General features: G+C 42.4%; 1 protein-coding gene across 3 annotated transcripts in view; it reads right to left on the bottom strand.

The window, feature by feature from the left end:
* The window catches only part of PHF20L1 (PHD finger protein 20 like 1), a 375,592-nt gene that overhangs the window by 132,569 nt on the left and 220,039 nt on the right, over window positions 1–22,984 (bottom strand). For all 3 annotated transcript variants that reach the window (XM_029592049.1, XM_029592050.1, XM_029592048.1), the window contains exons 9-11: window positions 19,894–20,146; window positions 17,191–17,379; window positions 14,566–14,766 (exon numbers count right to left, since the gene is read on the bottom strand). In XM_029592049.1, coding sequence (XP_029447909.1) covers window positions 14,566–14,766; window positions 17,191–17,379; window positions 19,894–20,146 — 643 coding nt within the window. The remainder of the gene's footprint in view (window positions 1–14,565; window positions 14,767–17,190; window positions 17,380–19,893; window positions 20,147–22,984) is intronic.

Below are 22,984 nucleotides of genomic sequence, written 5' to 3'. Positions count from 1 at the left end.
GAGTTGAAATCTTTTCCTTACAGCTTCCACAATTTTATTAGCCACAGACATCAGGCTCACCAGCCTGTAATTGCTTGCTCATCTTTGGAGACTTTTTTGAAAATTGACGTTACATTTGCTACCCTCCAGTCCTCAGGTAAAGAGGCAGATTTGAATGGAAGGTTATAGATTACCAATAGTAGGTCTGCAATTTCATATTTGAGTTTCTTTAGAACTCTAGGGTGAATACCATCTGGGGACCTGATGCTAATAACCCCAGAGTTCTAAAGGAATTCAAAATAATACTCTAATGCAAGATCTCGCAGTCCAAGGAGAGAAGAAACTTTTCTCCTCTGTGTGTACGTGGTCTCTGAAAGAAAGTAGGCAGCAGGAGGGAGAGGCAGCCCATTTCAGTTTTCTGCACCAAGAGTTCATCAACACTTCCCTTCAGGACGAGGAGGGGCTCTGCTTTGCTTTCCACAGGACCTGCGCCCACAGGGATATCCTACCACAAAATGTAGCATTGGCTGAGCCATGAATCAGCCCTAGGGAGAAATAGCAAACTGAATGAGAATCTGTGATCAACATCAGGTGCCTGTGGATGCAGGTCTTGAAATTGCTGGCGGTGAGATCTTGACGCTTTTTTTTTTTTTTTTTTGGGAGTACTGAAAAGTTCTGTTGAGGGGCTGCTGAGGTAACAGCTTGAAAAGAGCAAAAACGATGCAATGCAGCATAAAAACTAGGCCAACAGAAGATGCCAGACAACAAACTGAAAAGAGATTGAGAACACACATGTGCAGTAGCTCAAATGAAGCAAGACTGAGCTGCTCATGAGGAAGCACATGCGAGAACTCTCCCTTATGCTCAGCAAAATTTTACTGAGATCTGAGAACTGGGTCACCCATGCCTGCTTGTTGACAAAGAACAGTCATCACAGTTTGCAAAGAATCCATTTATGCATAATAATTCTAAGTAGTCTATTGGTACAAACAGCTGTTACCAGACTGAGAAACTGCAAGTATAAGCAGAAAAGAGGCACCTAAAGCAGAAGTACTTCACACTTATTGCAAAATAAAGGGGGATCTAATAACAAGCAGAATGTTGATGGAGAAGAGGAAGAAAAAGCCAAAAAAGGCTTAACATTTTTTCACCAAGTCTTTCAGCAACTAGGTACATTCAGTATAGCACTTGCTGGCTTAGACTTTGAAGTTCAAAAATAAAAAATGAGGAGAAGCTGTGTGTCTAAACGATGCCATGATCTGCAGACAGCAATTTCTTGAAGCCCAGAAATTTGATTTCTGAAAACCAATGTTTCCCCAAATCTCTTTTTTCCAATACTATATTTAACCATAAACTAACTGCAAATTACATTTCTGCAGTGGAATGGAAGCACTGCTGCATTAAATATATATATATATATATATATATATATATATATATATATATATATATATAGTGTACATTTTTAATCTGACAGTATCTTCCCATTCCTTTATATTTTAGAACCAGGGCTCAGATCTAGTGTCATGAGTCTTCATTCACAACTACCTAGGAAATTCTTCCTTATTTTACATCCCTCCCCAGGTTACTTTTAGTGCAAGTATTGCCGTGTCGGTGCTTAGACAGGGGACTATTGCTCCTTCCTGCAATCATAGTCACTAGTACCACTGTGCGAAGACTATGACTCCTTCCTCACACCCCTTGGGGCTGTGAATGCTACCTCCATAGCATCCCTGTTTCTTGCAGTCATTTAAGGGAGAAGAAACCTCAATTACAGGGGGAGAAGAAGGGGATAGCTCATATGTGCTTTAATTAGTGCAAAGGAAGGCAAAGCTCCTCTGTAGTCATAATCTACAAAAAAAAGAGAGAACAGTGCCAATATTTCTTTTAACAATCAGGCCCTTGAAAGTGAATCATCCAACCCAAGTCCCTATGCATGGCAGTGCACAGCACTGTCATTGAGCTATCAAGGTGGCCCTAAATATATTTTATAATTCTATTCAGGTTTAAGGTTCAGAACTCAAGATTTGACCCCAGTTAGAAAAAACTAGTAATACAAAGGTTGGAAATTACAGACCAGTTAAAAGGACCTCAATGGTGGGAAAACTAATGGAAACACTTCTGAAGGAAAGGATAGTGAAAGCATTTTGAATCTGGTGGGTTACATGATTTGAGGCAGCATGATTTTACCAGAGGGAGACTGTCTCAGATAAAGCTAATCAAAAATTATTTTTTTTTACCACATGACCTGCCAGATTGGGGGAAGGTGCTGGATGTAGGACACTTGGATTTCAGCTAAGCTTTTGATATATGTCCTCCATAACATGCTTATACATAAACTGAGCAGAGTGGAACCTAAAGAGATGAACTTGATTAGAAACTGGTTGAGGAATAGAAGATAAGAGCATGGTAGTAAAACTGAGGTCACTTTGAAGAAAGGTGATGCATACAGATACTCAGGAATCGGTCCTAGAGCTGGTTCTGTTCAATATCCTTGTGAGCAATAGTGTGGCAGATTTAGGGGGCAAGGGGGTTTGTTCTTTTGCAGATGCTAAAGTATGCAACAGTATGGCTATACCTGAGGTGACAAAATGAGAAGTGATCTATAAAAGCCTGAGCAGTTGTTAACTGCTTGGCAGCTATGTTTCAGTAATAAAAAATGCAGAGTTATGAATCTCAGGCACAGAAATCCAAGGAAGTGGTAAATAATGGTGGGGGGAGGGGTGGGAGTAAGAAATTGATGTCTAACAAGTATGAGAAAGATCTTGAAATGAATATATCCAATGACTTTAAGGCAAAGAAACAGTGCAACTAAGCAGTGGCCACAGCCAAAGGAATGCCTGGGTACACAGAGAGAGGCATAACTAGTAGCAAGAAGGAAGTGATTATGTTGTTGTACAGGTAACTGGCGACACCTCACCTGGAGTGTTGTGCCTGATTATGGAGGCCATACCTCCAGAAGTATATACAGAGAGTTCAGGCAGTGCAGGGAAGGGATACCAAAATTGTACGGGATATGCACCAAAAACCCTATGAGGTGAGACTAAAGAATGATCCAAAGGATGGCTACTAAAATGATTTGTGGTCTATGTTCTAAAGCACATGGGACAGTTTTAGAGATCTAAACATGTATCCCCTGGAGGAAAGGTGGGCTAGGAGAGATATTCCAGAGACATGAAAATTCCCCTAATGTTTTCATGAGCAGGTGGGTGTCTTTCAACAGAAAGGAGGCTCTAGAACATGGGGTCATGGGATGAGGAGAGAAGAGGTATCTTAGGAAGCATGGAAAAGCCTCCCTGTGGAGGTGGTGGAGTCAAGGACAGTAACTGAATTCAAGAAAGTATGGAATAAACAACGGCTCTCTGAGGGAGTGGTAGGGATTGTAAATCTGAGTAGTTGGTGTGGATGGACAGACTAGATAGGTTGATTAGTCTTTTTCTGCTGTCATGTTTCTATGTCTTAAATATGTATACCCTAGAGGAAAAGAGAAGCAAGGAAGATATATGCTAGAGATACTCAAATACATAAGAAAGCAGAGTTGCTTACCTGTAAAAGGTGTTAGTCTTCACATATGGGTGACATCATCGGATGGAGCCCCAAGTCCGGAACTTTGATCTCAAGATTCTAGAATTTTTAAAAATGCCCTACTGAGCATGTGCAGCTATAGTCATCACACCCTGCTCCCTAGCAGGGTCCCTCAGACCATGACATAGTTAATACATGGAGAAACCAACTCCCAGGGGAGGCAGGTGGGTTTCATGAGGACTAATATCCTGCTGTCCTTAGAGAACAACTGTTACAGGTAAGCAACTCTGCTTTCTCAGAGGACAAGCAGGATGGTAGTCCTCATACATGGGTGATTCCCAAGCTATAAGCTGTCCGAGCAGGACAACGCGGAAAACTGCACTGTGCTGAAAGCACCATATCTCTCCCTTTTGCCTGTGAGACAGCCAACCCACAAAAGTGTCTAGGCGGGAAAAGAGTTGGGTTCTACAAAGAGAAAACCATAGAAACAACTGAGAGACAAAACCCCCATGCGTACCAGGGGCGCCAAAGGCAGAGGATTGATGCGAGTGCCAGCAAGAAACTTACTCCGCACCATGGAAAACATTACAAGCAGGGTTTTGGATCAGGAAACCCTGACAACATTAGGTTTTGAACCTCCTAGATACAGAAAAAAAAATCTAGAGATATAAACAAGAGAAGGACTCTTGGATGAAGACCGCATAGTTTCTTTTGTTGTTATAAGACAATGGAAAAACCAACTGGGGCCTGAGAGCTCCCCAGAAAGAAGTTGCGGTTCACTGGCATCCAAAGGACAGAATGCATCTGCAGAAGTGTGCCCATGTTTAGCTGATAAGCAACATTTGGAAGAATAATCAGCAAAAACAACAGGATCTGTGACAGAGCATATGCACCAAAGCACCAGACACAGCTGACCATACAGGACAGCATAAAGAGTTTCAGGGGATACAAGGTAATCCCTGAATGGGATCGCTAGCCCAAACCCCTGAGCAGGGAGATAAGTTAGGCCTGAAGCTCATCCACACTGCACCCATCCTATCTACAGGTGAGCGGGAAGGTACCTTGGACAACTTAGTGAAATGAAAAAAATCTAAAGTGGGGTATCTTTTCCTGCAAATATACACTTAAGATATACCACGAATGCCCTAGTTTTTCCTTCCCTCAACATTTCAACTGGAAGTTGGAAGGAGTGAAGAACACAAGGACTGCAGGGGTAAGTACAAGTTACTAAGTTGTATAAATCAACCCCAAGTGAATAGCTCACTGCCGATTCCAGTAGGGAGTTACCCATCAAGAAAGAGCCCTCAGCCTGCTTGAAACAGCTGACACTGAGGGCGAATCCCCCAGGGAAGATATCCAGAAATACTCCACCAAGAGACAAGAAGCCGGGGTGCTGCAAGCGCAGAAGCCTGTTGAATAGGATTTCTTCACCAGCCTGGAAATCTTAAGAGTACCAGGGCAGGGTCAGTGTGATCTTGGAACAGACTGCCATAAATCTGGCTTAACTATTAATAACCTCAGCCACGATTACATATATTTCCCCCAAGGAAGCACATGATCCAGTAAATGGAATAATCGTTGCACGAACCAGGACTCCCCTATCCACAGACAGGATTAACTATAAAATGGGGAAGTATAGCTTGCAAGCCACTGCAACCAAAGAGCAGCACCTCTGTTGCTTCCCCAACTCTCTCAGCCATGGAATAGCGATAGGTTGAAAGGCATACTTGCCAATTAGATGGACTAGAACCTCCTCATTGAGGTAGGATCCCTGAGGCAAGAATGACTAGCAATAATGGCCATTATCAAAAAATACCTATTGAGCTCAGCAAGTATCAAAGGTGAATCCTGGATGAGAGCAATTCCTAATCTTCACCGGGGAGCTACTCAGGAATGACTCCCTTGCCTTAGGACGACCTAAGGAAAGCACGCTACCACTCGACCAGCTCTCCGGAGGCCAAAAGAAACCAAGGGCGACCACCAGTCAGAAGCAGTGACATCCCTTCTCCAGAAAATGTAGAACAAGGGTTACCCCTTGCAGGGGTGGACAACTAGGAGTCCAGAAGGGGAACCCATAAGGGTTGCCCTGGAACCCAGTTGAATCTCCCCTTCCTGAAGGGACAGGAAAGCAACGGGAATTGGGGCCTCCTGATTCCGAAAAACCTTTCAACTCTCCAGTTGAGAGCTGAATTACAATCACTGATCGCTGAGGTTCAGAAGCAACCAATCTGCCACTGGCAGCTACCCTCATGGTAGCTGCCAGTGGTAATCAACGGTAGGAACCCCAGCAAAAACCATGGTAATCAACGGAGGAACCCCAGCAAAAACAGTCCAATGACTGCCGCTGCTGTTCCCCAGTCCTGGCCTACAAGGAGAGGAACCAATTCAGAGATTCAAGGCTCCAGTTCGACGTGCAAGGAACAGACCCTCAGATGCTTCCCCACAAAGGGGATCTGTGTCCCAGGATGGGTCAAAAGACATATTCCTCTTCTGAGGAAGGAAAAGACTCCTGATACTACCCCTCCTGGTGTCTACTCCCCTAAGGCTTTGACCAGGAACGCAGTCCTACAGTTGCAGCGCGCAAACTATTGTGCTCGCCACAAGGGAAACACACACACACATACAACCATGGAGTAGAGGACAACTGGAAGAATAGAGCCCTCCACTGTAAAAGTACACTGACTAATACTTATACAGTGGAGGGCTCTATTCTTCCAGTTGTTCTCTACTCCATGGTTGTGTGTGTGTGTTTCCCTTGTGGCGAGCACAACAGTTTGTGAGCTGCAAATGTAGGACTGACCTAGGACTGCGTTCCTGGTCAAACCCTTAGGGGAGTAGACACCAGGAGGGTAGTATCAGGAGTCTTTTCCTTCCTCAGAAGAGGAATAGGTCTTTTGACACATCCCGGGACACAGATCCCCTTTGTGGGGAAGCATCTGAGGGTCTGTTCCTTGCACATCGAACTGGAGCCTTGAATCTAGTACTTATACAGTGGTATCCCTTCCTACGGATGGCGGTCCACCTACAAATCCACTCGCCGTGCTTATGGGTAGAATCCAATAGCGATGTGCTATCGTTTAGGATGAATTAGGCAATTTCAACAAAATTTCCTAATTTGTCCTGGTTCGGGGAACTCGAAAACCGAACCAAATTTTCCTGGGAAAATTCGGTTTTCGGGTTAGCGCGCGCACTAATGGGAGTTAGCGCGCGCACTAATGGGAGTTAGCGCGCGCACTAATGGGAGTTAGCGCGCGCACTAATGGGAGTTAGCGCGCGCACTAATGGGAGTTAGCGCGCGCACTAATGGGAGTTAGCGCCCACAGTGGGCCAAAAACGAAGCCTGAACCAAAAGATTTGGGCTTTGCACATCTCTAGAATCCAATGAAACAGAAAGGCCATAGTTCCACCTGTTAGAGTTATTGGCTGCATGCTGTCAAAAAGAAATCACACAGAGTGTGATGACACCTTTCTCGCCAACAGGCATGGACATTGTTTAAAAATACAATCCTAGAGGTGCAGTCCATATGTATTCCACACATTAAGAAAGGTGGAAGGAAGGCAAAATGATTACCATCATGGTTAAAAGGTGAAGTGAAAGCGGCTATTTTAGCCAAAAAAAAAAAAAAAAAAATCCTTCAAAAACTGGAAGAAGGATCCATCTGAAGAAAATAGGATAAAACAAAAGCATTGTCAAGTTAAGTGTAAAACACTGATAAGACAGGTGAAGAGAGAATTTGAAATGAAGTTGGCCAAGGAGGCACTCATAATAAAAACTTTTAAAAATATATCCGAAGCAAGAAACCTGAGAGGGAGTCGGTTGGACCATTCGATGACCGAGAGGTTAAAGGGGCTCTTAGGGAAGATAAGGGCATTGCAGAAAAACTAAATGAATTCTTTGCTTCCGTGTTTACTAATGAGGATGTTGGGGAGATAACAGTTCCGGAGATGGTTTTCAGGGGTGATGAGTCAGACGAACTGAACGAAATCATTGTGAACCTGGAAGATGTAGAAGGCCAGGCTGACAAACTAAAGAGTAGCAAATCACCTGGACCAGATGGTATGCATCCTAGGAACTCAAATCACATGGACCAGATGGTATGCATCCTAGGAACTCAAAAATGAAATTTCTGATCTATTAGTTAAAATGTATAACCTAACATTAAAATCATCCATTGTACCTGAAGACTGGAGGGTGGCCAATGTAACCCCAATATTTAAAAAAGGCACCAGGGGCGATCCGGGTAACTATAGGCCAATGAGCCTGACTTCAGTGCTGGGAAAAATAGTGGAAACTATTCTCAAGATCAAAATTGTAGAGCATATAGAAAGACATGGTTTAATGGAACACAATCAACATGGACTTACCCAAGGGAAATCTTGCCTAACAAATCTGCTTCATTTTTTTGAAGGGGTTAATAAACATGTGGATAAAGGTGAGCCGGTAGATGCAGTGTATTTGGATTTTCAAACGCCTTTGTCAAACGCCTTTGACTTTGTCAAAGGCGTTTGACAAAGTCCCTCATGAGAGGCTTCTAAGAAAACTAAAAAGTCATGGGATAGGAGGCGATATCCTTTCGTGGATTACAAACTGGTTAAAAGACAGGAAACAGAGAGTAGGATTAAATGGTCAATTTTCTCAGTGGAAAAGGGTAAACAGTGGAGTGCCTCAGGGATCTGTACTTGGACCTGTGCTTTTCAATATATATTAGATAAATGATGCTTGAGCGACGTGCGCAAATGCACAGTAGAGAGCAGCTCCACTGCGCATGTGTGGGTGAACACGTCTGTCAGAGCAGAGTGTCAGCTCTTTGAAAACTTGGCGGCGAGGAGTGGCGGCGGCGAGGAGAAGTAGCGGCGGCGCGCGCGAGGGAGGGAGGGACCTCCCCCGGAGATCTTCCGTTTGTGCCATCCGAAGGGGTTGTGAATGAGCTGAGAGAGGGGGAGTGACTGAGGGGAGGGGGGAGGGAGGAGGGAGGAGAGAGGGAGGGAGACTAGAGGGGGGAGGTGGGAGGGAGAATAGAGGGGGAGGGGAGAATGAGGGGGGAGGGGGAAGGAAATGGACCGAAAAACATATTTTAATGTAGCCCGTTGTTACGGGCTTATTGGCTAGTATATATATAAATGATCCTGAAAGGAATACAACAAGTGGAGGATATCAAATTTGTGGATGATACAAAATTATTCAGATTAGTTAAATCACAAGTAGATTGTAATACATTACAGGAGGACCTTGCAAGACTGGAAGATTGGGCATACAAATGGCAGATGAAATTTAATGTGTACAAGTGCAAGGTGTTGCCTATAGGGAAAAAATAACCCTTGCTATAGTTACACGATATTAGGTTCCATATTAGGAGCTACGACCCAAGAAAAAGATCTAGGCATCATAGTGGATAATACTTTAAAATTGTCAGTGTGCTGCAGCAGTCAAAAAAGCAAACAGAATGTTAGGAATTATTAGGAAGGGAATGGTTAATAAAACAGAAAAAGTCATAATGCCTCTATATCGCTCCATGGTGAGACCGCACCTTGAATACTGTGTACAATTCTGGTCGCCACATCTCAAAAAAGATATAGTTGTGATGGTGAAGGTACAGAGAAGGGCAACCAAAATGATAAAGGGGATGGAATAGCTCCCCAATGAGGAAAGGCTGAAGAGGTTAGAGCTGTTCAGCTTGGAGAAGAGACGGCTGAGGTGGGATATGATAGAGGTCTTTAAGATCATGAGAGGTCTTGAACAAGTAGATGTGACTCGGTTATTTACACTTTCGAATAATAGAAAGACTAGGGGTCATTCCATGAAGTTAGCAAGTAGCACATTTAAGACTAATCGGAGAAAATTCTTTTTCACTCAACGCACAATAAAGCTCTGGAATTTGTTGCCAGAGGATGTGGTTAGTGCAGTTAGTGTAGCTGGGTTCAAAAAAGGTTTGGATAAGTTCTTGGAGAAGAAGTCCATTAACGGCTATTAATCAAGTTTAGTTAGGGAATAGCCACTGATATTAATTGCATCAGTAGCATGGGATCTTCTTAGTGTTTGGGTAATTGCTAGGTTCTTGTGGCATGGTTTGGCCTCTGTTGGAAACAGGATGCTGGGCTTGATGGACCCTTGGTCTGACCCAGCATGGCAATTTCTTATGTTCTAATGCTCTCCAGCACTTTGTGGTGCAGAACTGAAGAGGAGCTTGATTCCTTGACGCAATGATGGCAAACATGGCTGAGTACTGCACAGACAGGGAGAATGCACCTGCCATCATCCAAGGTGTTTGGAGCAGATGCCTTGCCATGCTTGACAGTGCCTGCTGCGCTCCACTGTCACACTAACTCCCAGGGGAGTGAATAGAAATAGTGTGATCACAGTATCCCCAGAACTACTGGGGCTCTGGTTATGGCACTGTGGTGGGTGGTGTTCTATAATGTCATCCCCTCCAGTACCTGATAATGCTCCAAGAGGCTGGACCCAGTCCTTGAAATTGTGTCAGGAATGACTCACCGCCATTTCCCTAACGGAACGGCAGCAGTGAAGTCCATGGCGACTGATGGTGCCCATGGTGCTCTGCGGTGGTATCCTGCAGCATCCGACTGCGTCCACTGGTGCCCAAATGCTGACGGTGCCCATAGGGCCAACAGCACTCTTGCGCTCACCAATGATGGATCACAGCAAGGGCACCAAACGACACTGCACCCAGGACTTTGACTGCGATTGATTGTGTCTTAATCAGTTTGACAGTATTTAGTGCCATCCCTGGTGCCACAAGCATCTATCGACATCAACAGCCCGGCAACACCAACAGAGGCCCCTGTGACCGAAGGCATCGATGGACCGGATACTAGGGGTGCCTGCAGGCAGAGATTCTGCAGCCTCAACATGGCCCTGACACATCACATTGGTGCCCAAAAGAACCGATGACTGACTGCCAGCACCATCGACGGTTCCCTTGGCTCACCTATCCGTCTGAGAGCGTCGATGCTATGAGCTCAATGGCATACCTCGCCAGCGGCATGGGTGACGATAGCCTCACTAGCAATCATTAGCACTGATGGTGCACAAATCCAGGCTGGGCTTATTTATTTATTTATTTGCAGTTTTTATATACCGACATTTGTTTTGTAATCTCACATCAGTTCACAATTAACAGAAACATTGCAACTGTGCTAAATAAAACGAACATTTGCAACAGTGCTTTACAATAAACTTATTAACCGGGGGGGGGGGGGGGGGAGACAGTGGAACAATGAATGAGAAACGTAAAATAAATAATGGTACATTGATATATTGCTGAACTTATAGGTCTATAAATAAATGGAATGAAGTTTTAATATAAGGTTGGGAAAAGGAAAAATTAGGTAGGGGAGAAAGGAGTAGGGTAGAAATCTTATATAGAAATGATAGGATTGGATGTCAAAACAAATTAGGTGTAGAGAAATAGAACTCGGGTTATACTTTTCAGTAGATTAGCACGCAAGGTTGTGAGAATAAGAGGAGAACGTAAAGGTTAAGTATAAGCTTGTAGAAAGCGCCATGTTTTCAATTTTTGTTTAAATTTTATTGGGCATTTTTCTTGACGTAACTCCGGTGTCATATTATTGATGCCCCCAATGCGATGCCCCCAATCCCAGCAGCTCAGGCCCCTGAGATAGCCAGTATCCATGGTGCCTGATAGCAGTAGGCCAATGATGGGAAAGCAGGATGCCCCTAGGTTCCCCGTCAGGATACCATAGGAGCCTGGAGGGCACTGGACCACTGTGCCTGTGGGCCTCGGCATCCCAAAGTGTCTTCAGTGGATGGCGACCTTGGCGCTCGATCCATACAAGGCCAAAACTCCTGTTGCTCAAGGCGTTCTGTGGCACTCGAGAACTCTCAAGAGTCCTGAGGGTCGATGGCCTCTAGGATGACCAGGGCGCCAACAGTACCAGTATTGAGTGTCAAGCACCATCAATGAATGGCATCTGTGTCTAACACGCCCAATAGCCTCCATGGCGGCCCCACACCTTGATGGCATTGAGGCAGCTCCGAAACGCGATGGCACTGAGGCCATAGCATTGAGGACTGGTACAACAATGAGGCCACGTACCTCGATATCATCGAGGGAGGCCACACACACCTTGATGGAATCGAGGGCGTTGATAGCATCAATGGCATCGAAGGACCCAAGGGCGGCTCCGATGTCATTGAGGGGGATCATGGTGCTAGATGGTCCCTGACACTAGATGTCAGGGACCATCTAGTGTCAGCTCAGTGGTCCCTGACACTAGATGTCAGTGCCGCTACTCCGCCACATTGAGGCCCAAGGCGCTTGATGACTCTTGGTTTATTGGGACAATGCCTACGGCACAGAAGGCTCTTTCGGCATCAAGGGTAGTCACACACCTCGATGGTATCAAGGGCACCCTGGCACCTCAATGGCATTCAGGGTGACAATGACACAATGGTAGCCCTGGTCCCCCGACGCGGTCCTGACATCAACGCATCAGACCAACTGTGCACTGGTCACAGATGTGCACAGGCAACCATTATTGGGCATGGCACCAAAGGTGAGGCAGCAAGCTGCTTGCCCAGACCTCTGCTCACTCTTTCAAGAAGTCTGCACTGCCATCATAGACAAGCAGGAGGGGAGGCTAAGTTGTATAGGGCTCTTGCCCATGGAGTCTAGTTCTTTGAATGTGGGGAGGATGAGCTCCCCCCCCCCCCCCCCCACACACAGGAATGGTGTGATCCTCGTTCTCTTGAATGTCTGAACCTCCATCGATATCGATCGGTGAAATGACATGGAACTCCTGCCTGAGTAGAGCTCAGGTGAATCCTCAGGCTCAGCGGCCTACATGGATCAACCCACGGACTGCATTCAGTCATTCCTGCCAGCATTTGACAAACATACAAAAACAGACAGAGCAAGGAGAGGGGACACAGAAACTAAACTGCAGGTGCAGTATTTATTTATTAAGGGATAGTAATAGACTCAGAATACACAGCGACTAAGGCCCGCCATGCAGCTGGCAGACAGTGAAAAGAAGAGGAAAAAGGAAAAGAAAATAAAACTACCATAAGGGAAAGGAAAGAGAAACAGCTTCAGCTCTAGAAAAAAATCACTTACAAAAACTGTGAGGAGAGAGGAAAGCTAAATACCGTGACACACATGGCTTCCGCGAGCACACAGCTCAGTGGAGAAAGAGAGACTGAGGGACTCTGCCTAGGGGGCAGGGTGATGACTACAGCTGCACATGCTCAGTTGGGCATGTTTGAAAATTCTAGAATCTTTGAGATCAAAGCTCCATCTGATCATGTCACCCATGTGTGAGGACTATCATCCTGCTTATCCTCGAAGAACATAATAATTTGCCATACTGGGTCAGACCAAGGGTCCATCAAGCCCAATATCCTGTTTGCAAAAGTGGACAATCCAGGTTGCAAGTACCTGGCAAGATCCCAAATAATAAACAGATTCCATGCTGCTATCACACAGTGATAAGTTGTGGATATTTTTAAGTTTAAGAATGTACAAGAAATAAACTCTTTTCAGTGAAAAGAAAGTTCTAGAACAAGAGGGACATATTAGACTCCAAGAAAGTGCTGAGGAGTAACATTAGGTAATATTTTGTATCACTAAAACAGTAAATGATGGTGGATAAAGACAAAAGTGATTCATCAGTCTACTCAGTTGAGATTTACCTTGTTTAGGTAGATGTGCATATACATTTCCATAAAGGGTGGTGGATGCAAAGAACACCATTCCAGAGTTAGTGGTGAAGGCTTAGGGCAGTGACAGACTTCAAAGGAGGGATAAGTATAGTTGCAAAAAAAGTGAATAAGACTGGACAAATATGACCTAGCAACACCATAGGCCACAGGGTTAGCTGGGATAGTTCCCAGCAGGCTACAACTTGAGGGTAAGAATGAAAAGAAAAAAAGGCAGCAACCGGGTTGATCTGGCAGGTTATAAATTGAGTAAACTGTGTCTATTTGCCAGCTGTATAAAACTGGTAGCAATCAATCGGATTTAAGACTGTAGAGAATCACCACCACCATAAAAGAGGGTTCTGACCACTTTATATGGAAATGTAATATGACATGTGATAATAATTGATTACTTAAATAACTGCATATTTAACAAAGCTATAATTTCCAAAAGACAGCCAGATTTATGTAGCAGATTGGTGGTGGCAGTGTACTGGTCAGTAAGGCCTCCTGTTCAGGCAACAGCCACACTAATGTTGATGGCTATTTAGTTTATAATAAAGTAGTTCGCTATGGGAAAGGAGGGGTTTTGGATGTGAACTAAATAAGGAATCTTGTATGGTCACCTACCCAATATGGTGGGGTACAGAGAAGGAAGATGATAAAACCTGTCTTAGGTGAGGAGTGATATCTTACAAGCAGTCACAATATATAGGCAGCAGCTGAAATATAACCTTAGAAATGTGGACAGGAACATCAAGGCAGACAGGATGGTTCAGATAGTCTAACGTCATCTCCTAAGACAGTAGGCAAGAGAATATTTTCTGACCTGTCTGGCAATACAGCTACAGGTACCCTTCCCCACCATCTCACCCTTCCATACTGTCTTAGTACATTAATAAAATGGAGATTAAAAATAAATATAGTATTAGAGCAAATCCTACAATTCAACTCTTTAAATAGTTTATACTGCAGCAGTATATTTTATAGTCTTAGAGTACATATAATGTCTTCATGTTATCATATCAAGCACTACAAAACCAGCACTGTCAGTGGTTAATGGATACATAGACATGGAAACGAAGAACTGGAGCCAAGTACATTCGACCAGTGCCATTTGGACAGATTTACAAAGTTCTGAGCTGTGATAACTTTTACATGACAGACACGGACAGCATCAAATACACCTTTTCAAAACTCTTTGAATCCAAGAGACTTTGCTTATAGTGGGGAAGAAATACAAACCAAAATTATTTTATAAAAGCAGATGATTTGAAAACCTAAAGCATAAGCAGCATCAAAAACATGTGCTTTCATTATGCATGGCTGGAGTAATACACTTATCCCTAAACCAGCAAGAACTAAATAAACTAACTGCTTTTTACCTGATGCTGTCGAGGCTACTCTTCCATCAGTTACTTGTTTGGAAGAATATGTTATTTGTATATCTTCCTTCTCTGTACTGGGGCACTCATTATGGACAGTGGATTCTGGGACTAAGGGCGCTGTCATTTCCACACTACGACTTAGGTCGAGAGGGAGGGAAGGTTCAAGCTTCTCTGGAGACACATGGGCAACATCAGGTACTAAACAAACGAAAGAATGTGATACAAGATTAACAGATGATGGGCCAAAGAAATATCCACATGGAGAACAGTGTTACAAAGCAGACAAATGGTGGATAAATTAAAGCAGCATTACTAGCTAGATTTGTCAATGGAGGGGAGCGAGGGAAGAGTGGTTGGCTCAGCTGAATCATCTTTTGCTTCTATGCTTGGACTTTTTTATTCTAATATCTTATTTCTCCTTTCTTCACACTTTTTGCAATAAGTATACACTCCATCATTTACACGCTGCCCCTTATTAAAAAAAAAAAAACTCTTCCTTTCCCTCTTCCTCCAGCATATCACTGGTAAGCCTGCTAAGCCTGCATGGGATTTCAATACTGATAAGCACAGCAGCATCCTCGTTTACAGCCATAATAGCAGGGGTGGCAGCTTTCAAACATGTTAAGCTCTCCTCGGACATGAAATCAAAGTCCAAAGGAAACAAAAGGATTGTATTGACTGCTTAGCTGCCAACCAGGTTAGCTAAATATATTTGCTAGCACTGCTGCTTTAAACAAGGTCTTTAAAGTTCAGGTAATCAAATGCTACATTCAATAGCCAAGTTAAATAGGATGTCCTAGAAAGGATTCCATTAAAAATACAACAAAAAAAGACTGCAGCCTATAAATTTGTTGCACGTAACCTCTGAGTTTCCTAAAAACTATTAAGAAACAAAGATTCAAATTTAAAAATAAGCTCACTCTCCAGAAATACTATGGAGCAGACAAAATCACAAGGAAGAATTTCCTTAAAGCAGTAGCTCATGTTAACTGGAAACTATTAGCCAATGTACATACCGTTCTGAAAGTCACATTATATAATTTAATTTTAAAAACAGAATTGAAATCATCATAAAGCTTTTGAAATGCTGTACTCTCCTGCATGCAGTTCTAATCAAATACAGTGCAGTATAAAAGAACTACAAGTCCAATGTAATAAAATGAGTAAATATGCACTAAAACTAAAATTAACTCCGGTTGCAGTTAAGAAAATGGTATAGAAATATATTGCAAGTTATGAATCGCATACTAAGACAAAAGGTACGCTGAGTTTAATGTGCCTTTTTACATCAGCAGGAGCGTTAGAAAAGTAAAAAGTGCACTAACTTTACTACCATTTTTTTTTTTTTTTTTTTTTTTTACTGGGGATGCTCTGGTCCAGCCCGGGACATCTGATTAGGAGGAGCTCTGCTCCAAAACCAGAGAACCCTCAACCCCCCCCCCCTCCCTCCCCACCCAATTGGGTCCCCCTTATACTTACCTACCTCTGTAAGAATGCCTCTTCCTGTCTTCCCCACCGGCCACTTTAAAACTGGCCTCAGCTGAACTGCCACCATTTTTACAGTGGCTGGAAGGGAAGACAGGAGCCAGCATTCCATAGGGGAGGGGTGTCTGCAGGGGATGATGGGTGAGTGGAGGGGTTCTCTGATCCCAGGGCAGACTCCTTTTGGTTCCAGATGCCCCCTTTCTTTTTTTTCTAGGCTGGAAATTTAAACTCCTGAGTCAGAGATGGAATGAATTCAGCTCACATTTCTGGGGCAAGTGTTAGTCTATGGCACTGTGTTAAAGCGTGGTCCTAGACATGGCGAGTCTATGGCACTGCGTTATAGCGTGGTCCTAGACATGGCAAGTCTATGGCACTGCGTTATAGCGTGGTCCCAGACATGGCGATCCCAAGTGCGGTGGTTGACCCACACCCGGGATGGGAGATCAGAGTCCAGGACCTTGCTCGCACAGCACTGCAGAATAATACCAGTCCCAGAAATGTGAGTTAACTTAATTCCATCTCTGACCCAGCATTAAAATTTCCAGCATTAAAAATACGTGCGCTAAGCTTTCAGGGCTTTAATGCAGCTCCCTGCATTGAGGATTAATAGCCAATCTCTCCATTTAAATGTGATTTGCATGAAGGTGTGCTAATTTTAGTACACATTTTTACTCCTGTTTTAGCACACCTCTTGGAAAGGTTAAAAACCTTTTAAGTTCAGCACAAAAGAACATGGATAAAACGGGAGTAAAATGGTGTGTTAAGCTTAGCATACCTTATTACATTAGCCTCTATGTAACTTAACATATGCTTCTGTTGTAGATGCTATCCTTAAATTGCTGAACAGCAAAAACAGGAAGAACAAAAACTAATATTTTCTAGGTTCAGCATTCAATTCACTCAAAGAAAATACAAACCGCTTCTTGGTAGGACTACACACACAATCATGGCGTCCTCTTTATTTTGAAACTACATTAAAAGAAATAACTTAGAGCTATGACAACTGAAATGTTTTAAATATTCACAAAAGATCATGCCTATGGAAACCAAAGAAACATTTAAGGCTCTAAACCACACACCCATCCTGGGGGCTGACTGTCTTTCTCAGTTTGCCCGGTATTAAATGAGCAATATTACCCTCTGGTACTGAAAGGTCTTGCTGAGTTTGAGAGTTGTTGGGTAACTCTTTTCCATCAGTGACTGAAGAGGGAGAAGAAACTTTTTCTAAGGAATCATCAAGGTATGAGGAAATGGCTAGACGCTGAGATCGTCTTCTCCGCTGGCTGCGCCCTGAGGACCTAGAAAGATTCATTGGCTGTGGTGAACCTAAAAGAAAAGATCTTGCAATGTTTATGAAACAGGGACATGCCATGGTCTTGCTGCAATGATTTAAGACCTAGATAAGAGACATACTTAATTTAAAAAATATATATATATCAAGAAAAAAAATCAGATATGTAAGGAAAGTTACAGAACTGTAAGTGATAATATCCTTTATTTTTTTTTTTATTAATACATTTAAGCGTAATAAAATGCTAGAAGAAGGTTAAATTATTCTAAAGCACGTTGTTCATATTGAATGCTAACACATTAATATGGCAAGCAGCAATAGGATTTCCAGCAGAACAAAAGTGAATTATGACCACAATCAGTAAAGCCTATAGCTAAAAATAAAACTGAGTATAATATGAGCATTACACATTTTCAGAAAACAAACCAAAAGTCAAACTTTAACCTAGCCCTATTTCCCTCTTATAATATATATTGTTAATAACTTTTTATTAAATAATCCCTAGCATATTTCTCACAAGTGTTCTGTGCACAGCAATACCACTCCTAAAATCATGGCTACAAAATAAATAGGATTCATTTTTAATATCTTGGAACTACAGGTCTGATTCATTAAAAACTTAAGTATATAATCCCTATTTACATCTACTTCAAAAATGAACTGATCAGATGTGTTCAGTATATATTATATAGCTTTGGAATTACAGCAGTTTGCTAATCCAGCCCTCAAGGTCTGCAAACAAATCTATATTTTAGATGTACATGATTGATCATATGGCCTAAGAGCGAGCTTAGTTTGCATATATGGTTACCCTATAAAACAGTCATTGTAAACTGACTTTGAGGACTGAATTTGGGAACCACTGAATTACTTTATTCTTGTTTCACTAAACGAATACCCCTCAGTTTTAAACCAAAAAACTTGCAAGCCAAATAACAAAACAAAAATTATAGCACCACTGCAGTGTAAAAAAAATGTTTTTTTTTAAATATATATACATATATATATATATATCTTAATTAGAAAATTGAAAGGGAGGGACCCCCAAACATTTTAAATTTTATAAAACATGGGATATTTAAACAAGTATATAAATATTCCTTGAAAATGAACAGTGACCTTAAATTCACATCTTATTTACAATAACTCCAAGAGAGTATGCTCAAAGAATGTTTTGTTTTTTTTAACCAAATTATGCATCAAAAATTACATTTTATTTTTTTACAGAAGAAATGCTTTGCAATAAACTAAAATACAATCCCTAAATGTTTTAACACTGTGATTCTGTTGGATGGAAAATGCAGTGGGCTGATTTATAATTATATTGAAATCTGTGGGAAAGGATTTCATGAGGGAAAGTTTGCAGGTGTAGGGTGCAGCTGCGGCAGTCGTCCTTCAATTGTGTGATTTCTGCCCTTTTCTAGAAATGAAAGATAATTATATCAAGAAGTCATATAAAATTAAACGTGCGAGATCAGAAACAGTGATCAGGGCTAAAGCATCTGTCTTTACAGCCCTTGCATTCCTCCTCACAGGAAAGCAAAGAAACTGTGAAAACCTACATGCAGATTTCATGTTAGTTTTCAAACTCTACCCCTACAACCATACCTGAGTGAGGCATCCACTAATGACAGTGAATTCAGATTCTTGACAGCTCCCACCTTTTCCCACCAAAACAAAAGCAGCTCCAAGTATGAGCTGGATTTAAGGATAGGGGCAAAAGCTGCCCAGACAGCCTGCACCTCAGCTGCCTAAGACTATACTTTCCTGAAACTTTCAAAAGGGAAATTGTTCCACAGTTTAAAAAAAAAAAAAAAAAAAGGCAGGTTTAAATTATACAAAAAGTACTGTGGGGCTTTTGCCTAATCTTTAATTTAGCCCTTAGGGACAAAAGCAAACTTTTTCCCATCCCAGGAGCTGCAGGAAATTAAAGTCTTGACCAAAAGGTGCGCTATCTGCAAATGGTGCCACCAAACTGACTCGATCCTTAATTCTAGCTCTATTTCTTACAGTCCCTTTAAAGGAGAAGAAACCTCAGCTGCAAGGAGAGAAGACGGGGACAGCTCATAAGTGCATTAATTAGTGCAAAAGGAGGCAAAGCTCCTCCATAGTCATAACTTTAAAAAAAAAAAAAAAATAAGAGAACAGTGCCAATATTTCTTTTAACGAATCAGGCCCCTGAAAGCGTCCACGGTTTTTCGCTGCAATATAATTCATATTCAAACTGCAGTGTGAGGTCTTTCGTCATTTAAAACAATGACAATTCTAGTAAGGTGGAGAGAGCAAAGACTCTTCTCACTTTTAATTCTTGCTAAGAGATTTAATTTAGTCACATACTCAATGCTCAAATAAGCAACACAAATCTCTACCATGCCTACTCAAGTACTCACAAAAATAAAAAAATAAAAAAAGGGAAAATAGAAAGGAAAAAAAAAAGAGAAAAATCAGTTTTCTTATAAAAACACCATTTTAAATTACAATCTGAATGATTTGACGTTGCATTTCTTTTAAGATTAGAGACGACTAATTTTTGAAAAGTCTGTGCTCACTAGTTTCATTCATTGGAGAAGAGGGAAGCTGAGGGACAAGCGACAGATCCTCGCCTTGCATAAACTCTAGAGGAGCAGGGGATTTAGGGGACATTTTACACCCTGAAGAATCTCCCGATTCATGTTTGATTTTCTTGCTGCGCGCCTTCCCCGTAGACAAAGCTGGAGATAACACTGTAGGTTTCTGAGTGTTGGCAGAACTGCTAAGATCAGCTTCAGTGCGTTTCTGAATGGGAGGTTTAGGTGAAATCTCCTGAATAAGAAAAAAAAATGATTTAGATATGTTTTGTGCTATTTTGCATTTAAGAAGTTCAAAATTATCTCAAACAATATTAGTATCTATTATCTGCATCTGCAAAGACATGAATAAAAGGAAAGGAAGAAATTCGTCTTACCTGTTATTTCTGGCTACGGAATAACTATTTGCAGATTTAGCAGTACATTTATCTTGTTCTAAGTATTTCCTTACACTATTCTGAACCATGAGGTTACTCCTCCCATTTCCAGTAGGTGGAGAAAGATAGCTTCAAAACCAAGAATCTGTTTCCCACTTATTAAAATTTAGTTGCACATAAGCAATCTGAGTCAATTAAACTGCAATTTTTTCTAACAATAGCAAAATAGCATTAAACCAAAAACTGTGGCAAACAAACCCAAAATTATTCATTAGCCTCACAGAACCAGAAGTAAACCAGAGCTGCTACCGGTAACAGGTATTCGTCAAAGATAGCAGGACGACTGTCCTGACACATAGGTGACATCATCCAATGGAGCTCACCCTGGAAAACTTATTTCAAAGTTTCTAAAACTTTGACTGTGCCTCACTGAGCAAGCCCACGACATGTATTATAACACACGACCATGTGAGGTCCCTTTTAGTCTTGTATTTTAGCATTAGAAAGAAGAGAAACTAACTCCAAGGGGAGGTAGGCAGGTTTCGTGAAAACTAACATCCTGCTGTCCTCTGAGAACACCTGTTACAGGTAAGCAACTCAGCTTTCTCAAAAGCCCAGCAGAATGGCAGTCCTCACCTATGGGAATCCCTAGCTACAGGCTGTACTCAATGAAAAAAGGGGAGACAACAATATATATATATGTATTTTTTTTGCAACAAGCTTTTTTTTTTCAATTTTATACTTCACCTATGAGGGGCAGACAAATAAAAAATAACAGGCCCTAGGAAGGATAAGGAGTTGGGTTCTGCACCTCAAACTATTTGCTCAAGACAGACTGGTCAAACCTACTGTCATGTCGGCCATCCCTGTCCAAACAGTTGTGAGATGTGAATGTGGAGAGAACTTCACGTCATAACCTTGCAGATCTTATCCATGAGGTTTGATCGCAGGCGAGCCACTGACGCTGCAAAGCTTGTAAAGAGTGAGCCTCGACATGGCCCACCAGATTCAGCCCTGCCAGGATGTAACAGAAGTAGATGCAATATGCTAGCCAATTAGATATAGTCTATTTGGCGATGGCAATCCCCCGTCTGTTTGTTTAAAAGAAATAGTGTTGAGTGGATTTTCTATGGGCCTCGGTCCACTTTAAGTAGAAGGCCAAAGTTTTCTTGCAGTTGAAAATATGCAACTCGTATTTTCCTTGGTGAACATGTGGCAAGGGGGAAAAAAATTGGAAGGACGACTAATTTAACATGGAATTGCGACACCACCTTAGGCAGTAACATAGGATGGGTGCATAAGAAAGCCCTATCATGATAAAATTTGGTATAAGATGATACATTACTACAGTTTGGAACTCACTGACCTTGCGCCAGTGACCGCCACCAAAAACACAACATTCCAGGCCAGGTACTTCTGAACCATTGCAATCCTGTGATCTAAGGGAGCTTTCATCAGCTAGGACAGAACTACGATGAGGTCTCAAGACAGAGCAAGAGGCCTGATGGAAGATTTCAAATGAAGCAGGCACCTCATAAAATGGACAAGTAGAGGCTGCACAAAGATGCGCTTGCCTTCGAACATGATGGTGGGTGCCAACTGCACTAAAGTGAACTTCTACAGCATTGGTCTTGAGACCAAACTCGTACAAATGTAGAAGGTAATCAAGCAGTTTTTGTGTGGAGCAGAAGGAAGGATCTAGGCTCCTTTGCTCAGATCACACAGCAAACCTCCTTCTCTTAAAGCCACAGCAATTTTTTATTTTTAAAGAGAAATCCTCTCTTGAAGCTAAAGGAACTCAAGACACATCATCCGATAACTCAAAAGGTTGCAAATTCAGCCTCTCAATATCCAAGCATTGAAAGACAGGGACTTGATGTTGGGATGATGCAACCTGCCCTGATCCTGTGTGTTGAGATCTGGGGAAGTCCTCAGTCTGATCGGTTTCCCAATGGAGATTTTTCAGAGAAGTGGAAACCAGATCTATCTCAGCCAAGAGAGGACTATGAGAATCATGGTCCTCCTGTCTTATTTGAGTTTCAACAGAGTTTTCACTAATAGTGAAAATGGAAGATACGCATAAAGCAATCTGGGACAAAGGCATCCAAGGCTAGTTTGCCACGTGCCCTCTTTCTGGAATAGAAGAGTGGGATCTTCCTGTTCGGAGGGGATTCACCATTTGTGTGCCCCATGGAGGAAAACCTGATTTGCTACTTCCCAGTTCAGAGATCATTCCTGGGGTTCCAAGGACTGACAGCCTGTCCACAAGGACATTATCCATGCTCACCAGGTATGTGGCCCTGAGTACCATACCCTGAGATATGGCCCAGTCCCATAGCTGGGCGGCCTCTTGACACAGGAGATACAAGTCCATACCTCCCTGCTTGTTGAGGTAGTACACTTTTAATTTGGTTTTCCATTGGGACAAGGTTAAGTTTGTTGGATCTCTGAAAGCCTTTAGGGCACTATATCACTCTGACCTCCAGGAAATGTATCTAATAGAACATTTCCTGGGCAGACCACAGGCCCTGGGTGCAAAGCTCCTATACATGAGTTCCCCAGCCCAGGTTGGATGCATCTGTCATGAGAGCATGGATCGGAGAAATTTGGAAGGAACTCCTCTGACCAGATTAGAATTATCTTGTCGCCAGGACAGGGAGTGGTTGTGTGACATGCATGCTGTCTTGTAAGTCTTG

This window comes from Rhinatrema bivittatum, chromosome 2 (genome assembly GCF_901001135.1).
Source record: "Rhinatrema bivittatum chromosome 2, aRhiBiv1.1, whole genome shotgun sequence".
In the NCBI taxonomy this organism is placed as follows: Eukaryota; Metazoa; Chordata; class Amphibia; order Gymnophiona; family Rhinatrematidae; genus Rhinatrema; species Rhinatrema bivittatum.
This window is presented reverse-complemented; position numbering and strand designations above follow the sequence as displayed.